A 5,985-nucleotide genomic window follows, 5' to 3' on the forward strand; every position below is an offset into this window, starting at 1 on the left:
AACTTCTACACATCCCTCAGCAATCCACTCTCCATGTTCCATCCTCTGTGAAATTCCTAAGTCAACAATGCCGTGGGCTTCCTTCTTTCATGATTCTTCAAGATTCTTCTGCTGTGTATGTGTGTGTTTGTATTTAAATTGGATTTTGTTTAATTTTTTGTGTGTGCATGTGTGTATTCAGGTGCACGTGTGTGTATGTGTATGTGATGTGTTGTGTGTGTTGTGTGTATGTGTATAAGATGTGGTGTGTATGTCATGTGGTGTGTGTGTATGTCATGAGGTGTATATGTGTGTGTGTATGATGTGTGTATGTGATGTAGTGTGTGTGTGTGTGTGTGTGTGTGTGTATGTGAGATATGGTGTGTGTGTGATGTGATGTGGTGTGGGTATGTATGTATGTGTATTTGATAGTGTGTGTGTGTGTTGTAGTGTGTGTGTATGTGATGTGCTGTGTGTATATATGTCATGTGGTGTGTGTGTATATGTGATGTGATGTGAAGTGTGTGTGTGTGTGATGTGCTGTGCTGTGTGTATATATGTCATGTGGTGTGTGTGTGTGTGTGTGTGTGTATGTGATGTGCTGTGTGTATATATGTCATGTGGTGTGTGTGTGTATGTGATGTGATGTGGAGTGTATGTGTGATGTGGTATGTGTGTGTATATGTGATGTGCTGTGTGTATATATGTCATGTGGTGTGTGTGTATATGTGATGTGATGTGGAGTGTGTGTGTGTATGTGATGTGGTGTGTGTGTATGTCATGTGGTGTATATGTGTGTGTGTATATGTGTGAGATATGGTGTGTGTGTTATGTGATGAGGTGTGGGTATGTATGTATGTATATATGATAGTGTGTGTGTGTGTGTGTGTGAGATGTGGTGTGTGTGTGTGTATGTGATGTGCTGTGTGTATATATGTCATGTGGTGTGTGTATGTGATGTGATGTGTGTGTATGTCATGTAGTGTATATGTGTGTGTGTATGTGTATGAGATATGGTGTGTGTGTGATGTGATGAGGTGTGGATATGTATGTATGTATGTATGTATATATGATAGTGTGTGTGTGTGTGTGATGTGGTGTGTATGTGTGTATCTGTGATGTGCATTCATGTATGTCGACACCAAGGTCAACCTTAGGTGTCTTCTGTGACTTCTCACTCTTTTTTGAGACAGCGTCTTTCCCTGAACCCAGAGCTCATTGACCAACTAATGCCAGCTGGCCAGCGAGCCCCAGGGATGCCCGACCTCCCATCCCAAAACTGGGGTTGCACATACACCAAACTCAGGACCTCAGCCTTGTGTGCCAAAAACTTTGCCCACTGAGCCAGCTTCCAGACCTGACTTTACTGTTTTGGTCTTTTGGGTAGAGATGCCAATCAAACTATCTTCTGAACTTGGCACTCATCCCCCTGGGACCTCCCTCCTCTTTCTTTGCTGACTTACACCCTGTCTGAGTTGACCCTCTGTCTGTTTCCTCCACCCACACAGCCCACGGCCTGGACTTGAACTCTGTAGGTGTGACCATTGTGTTCTCTGAGAGGCCAGTGAGAACACAGAACCTTACAGAACTCAAGTCCTCTGGGTCCTCCCCACCCTGCTGTGCCTCCTGCCAAGCTTGGATTTTTATCACAAGAGCTCCTTTGGGATCCCATCGGTCAGTGGACAGGGCTGTGGCTGCGGGGCTCTGGCTCCATATCTGGCCCAGCCTTGTGGCTTTTTACCATATGCAGCCCTCCACTCACTCTCCCAGCATGCTGGATTCCAGTTCACAGAACCTGGAATGAAGTTACAGAGAGGGACCCAGCGCCTTTCAAAACTGGAGATCCAGAGTCAAAGCGTCTGTCCCTGCCAGGATCAGCCAGGGTCTGGCCATCTCATCAGTTGAGGTTCCGAGAAGTTGCATCTTAAATTATTTTTATGGACGGTTGGAGTTTCGAGTGAATGTTTAGACTGCAGCTCACAAACACTTCCCTCTTTGGGAGGAAAGGAAACTGGCTCTCATTTGGCAGTTTCTGCCTCTGTCAGCGTTCCCAGTGGCAAGAACCATAAGCTCTGCCTGGGAAGGGCTGGGGCCACAGCTGGCTTTTATTATTGAATATTTCTGGTGGTGATGTTGGCCCCGACTCTGTTTATGTTGCTTGTAAGATTTCACGCAAGACTCTGCGAGGACCTGGGCTTGAGCCCGAGCGTCTGATCTTCAGGGTAATTCGTTCCATCCCTTCATTCCTGAGCCCCTGCCTTCTGATTTTTTGCCAAGTTCATATTGAGCACTGCCAGGAAATGGAGTGCGGGCAGGATGTGCAGACACTGGGTCCCCGTGGCTTCGGTTCGTCCTTCATCCTTCAGGGGAGAGGGTTCCATCTTGCTCAGAGGGTAGTGTGTGTGTGTGTGTGTGTGTGTGTGTGATGTCTGTGTGAGTGCATCTGTGTGATCTGTTTCTTTAGAGAATTGCTGACCCCAAGGTCAAACAGAATGTGAGTGTGTCCTGCCCTGAGTCTCTGAGTGCGTGTGCTTGCCCTTGGCCTGGCAGAAAGCAGAAACCCGTGGCTCTGGGCCCTTCCTGCAGCCATGAATTGCTCCCAAATGTCTTGCTTTGCTCATAGCTTGCCAGGCTGCCTTGAAGCCCTAGGTCTGGCTCTGAAGATGTGACCAGCTCTGTGCAGGGTAGAGAGTCCTTTCCCCATTCTCCCTTTGGGATATGAAAGAAACTCTAAGAACACACAAAGGAGAGGCTGCTCTCCACTTCCCAACTTGTTTGTTTATTTTCTTTGTTAACATGTTTTCCAACAGTTCCTGGGTGTGTATTTGTGGAGTAAGCACATGTGTGCACATGTGTATTTGTGTGTGTGCCCATGTAAGCATGTATGTGCACATATAAATGTGTCTGTGTGTATGCTTGTTTGTGCATCTTTGTATATGTGTACACACATATATACACACATGCAAGTGTGTCTGTATCTTTATGTGTGTGTGCACACACATGTGTGTGTGCACATGTGGGCATGTACCTGTGTCAGAGTGTGCATAGATGCATAAATGGGATATTACTCTCAGCTTCTCATTTCCTGTTCACTAGGAGGAGAGAGTAGATGGCCTGTGTACCTAGTGGAGATCAGAGTCTGAGGTGTTGGGAAATTTTGGGGTGGGCTCACGGTCCCCACTGGAGTCTCCTGGGATTGTCTCCAGCTGGTCTTGCTCAACGCTGTAGTGAAATAACAGAGTGTCAGGGTATTATTTCTGGACCACAAGAGAACCCCGTGAGGACTGAGTGAACCCACCTTGGCTGTCCTTCCAGGGAGTCTCAAGGCATTTATGGTCCATGGCCATAGCCTGTGGCTTGTGGTACTGGCCCCAACTGTGCACATCCTGGACAGCAGTGTGAAGTATGAGGTCAGAGTCATGGGAACTGAGAACACCATACAAAGAGACCTAAAGTGCAAGGCAACATCAGTCAGTCAGGGCAAGGAAGGTTATGACCACCCCTCCCCAGTGTCTGTGTGATACCCCGACTGTAGCACTGCCCAGCACCCCTCAGAACACAGAGCAAGCCAGTGAGTCACATAGAAAACAATTACGGATGGAAAGCTGAGAGCCAGCTTCCCACAGGGCTCCTGTTTATCTGTAGAGTCTCACTTTATGACCGAGCCATGAAACCATGCAAATGGAGATTTTAATGGAAAAGCTGCCACACTGGTTTCGTGCGGAGAGGACTCAGCTGACCAGGACAGTGGCCAGAGGATGTGTTTGAGTCACCATCTCCACCGACATCTTAGACTGTGCATTCACTCTCCGGGCTTCTTTGCCTTCGACTCTGTCATTAGCAACAAGCAAAACCTGGTTCTCTGTGTGTGTCTCTCTCTCTCCAGCTCTTTTGGAACAAGCAGGTAGTGACTCTGGCCTTGGCATCCTAGTGACATCTGGGCCTTGGATCAGTTCCATCTTAGATCCTGAAGGGTGTTCAGCACAGCCCCTTTTTAGGCCACTGGTCACCATGGAGAGCAAGGGCCCCTAAAGTTTCCCCACTGATCCTTTGTCCCCTGGCAGATTAGAGTGGGGTCTAAAAACTCACAGCACATTAGTCAGAGGAATAGGTATCACTGTGTCCCTCCTGGCTCCCCAGAGGCCATTTGTCCCAGAAAAGACACTTGCAGCCAAGGCTCCTTAAGTCTGATATTCCAGACTCAAGTTTGGCCTGAGTTTCTGCATGATGGAGACACACCTACCTCTGAGAATGTGTTGTGCATATGCATATCTAAACTCACGTGAGGGTCATGAGAGGGAGTGCCTCTGCATATAAGTCCTTTTGGGATACATACACACACACACACACACACACACACACACACACACTGGCTATTTGGCTTCTGAGGAAGGTAGAGAAGACAATGTCTCAGGCAGGAAGCAAAATGGAGTTCTTGTTTGATTTAAAGTCATCACTGGTAACCCAGTGCTGTAAGGGACTGTCCTCAGAGCCACACCACCACCATCTTCAAATATCATCGTGATAGGAGAGAAAGAGCTCATGGAGGACAGCCCAGGCTCCAAGGAGGCACCAGGCTGTCACATCTCCTTCTCAAAGGTCTTCTCCCTGCAGAGCTGGGTCAGTCGCTTAAAGGGAAAGAAACTGAGGCAGAGTGAAGCAAACCCTTGCCCAGGTCCACCAGCGAGTGAAGGCCCCAGGGTGCTGTGCACTGATGCTGATGCTGTGGTAAGGAACGAGGCTGGAGACCTGCTTTTGAAGTAGTGAGAGCAAGAGTGAGCGCAAATCCGAGGTCTCCACTTCTCTCCTGTGTCTTCTGTCTGTCTGTAGACTGTGGTCCCTGGCCTCTATGTTGCCTATCTGTTTCGTGTGTCTAGTCTGTCGGTTCCATGCTGTCTGTCTGTATATCATGTATGCCCAATGTGTGTTTGTGTATGTGGTGTGTGTGTGTATGTGTGTGTATGTGTGTGTATGTGTGTGTGCGTGTGTGTGTGTATGTGGGGTGTGTGTATGTGTGTATGTGGGGTGTGTGTGTGTGTGTGTGTTTGTGTGTGTATGTGTACTGTGTGTGTGTGTGTCCCTAACAATGGGATTTGCTTTGTGTTTACTGAGCACATAGAATCTGGTATGGGAATGCTTTTCTACAGAGGTTCACAAAGATATTTCTTCACTGAACCCAGATGACCCAGAATAACATTCAAAACTGTGCACACATTTTATCAACCTATATCCACATGTTGCTTTATGGTATGTTCGTTTTGAATTTTTTTCAACCAGTTGGCTGCTCAAAACAAATGATTATCACACACACACACACACACACACACACACACACACACACACACACACAGGTCAGACAGCCTGATTTCTATTGCTTCAGAACCTGAAACGGAGTGTAAAGCGCCACTGGCTTGATGACCCAGGATGGCCTACCTCTCCTCTACCACGTGAATCAGTGCGTGTTCCTCTCCCCACAGGGCCGCCTCGGAAGTCCGACGCCTGCAGAGCCAGAAGGGTGGCTCTGGCTAGCACCTCTCCGAGGTAACTCTTGCCTGTCACCTGGGGAGAGAGAGGCCTGTTACTCCTGCTGCCCTCTGGAGTCACTAGGGCGCTGCTGGTGGCCAGGCCATAGCACAGCTCAGTGAGACACTCTAAGACAGCATGGATCCTCCGGGTGAGCCCTGTGTTGGGCCAGCCTGTGTGAATCTTCAGTCCCTGACTGTTCCACAAGAAGGGAGTTTTCTTCATGGTCATGCAATGTCTTGAGCATTTCCTCTAAAGCACCTTGGAGTTCTGTTCAGTATGAGTTTCTTTAAAAACAAAACAAACAAACAAACAAACAAACAAACAAACAAAAAACGTCGGTCCAGGCCGATAAGACTTCATCAGATAAAAGAGCTGGTTGCCAACCTTAACTGAGTTTGGTCCCTGGAACTCAAATGGGGAAGGGAAGAAACAAGCCCCACCCACTTCTGCCCAAACTGTTGTCCGATCTCTGAGCATGCA

At 48.0% G+C, this 5,985-nt stretch overlaps 1 protein-coding gene across 1 annotated transcript; it reads right to left on the bottom strand.

The window, feature by feature from the left end:
• Window positions 1-3,013: 3,013 nt before the first annotated feature.
• LOC115029108 lies at window positions 3,014-5,727 on the bottom strand. The gene is made up of 3 exons (XM_029468609.1): window positions 5,413-5,727; window positions 3,278-3,428; window positions 3,014-3,201 (listed from the first exon to the last, which is right to left on the bottom strand). The coding sequence occupies exons 1-3, from the start codon at window positions 5,725-5,727 to the stop codon at window positions 3,050-3,052; spliced, it is 618 nt and encodes a 205-aa protein (XP_029324469.1). The 3' UTR covers window positions 3,014-3,049.
• Between the last annotated feature and the right edge of the window lie 258 nt (window positions 5,728-5,985).

Source organism: Mus caroli, chromosome 2, assembly GCF_900094665.2.
Source record: "Mus caroli chromosome 2, CAROLI_EIJ_v1.1, whole genome shotgun sequence".
Classification (NCBI taxonomy): domain Eukaryota; kingdom Metazoa; phylum Chordata; class Mammalia; order Rodentia; family Muridae; genus Mus; species Mus caroli.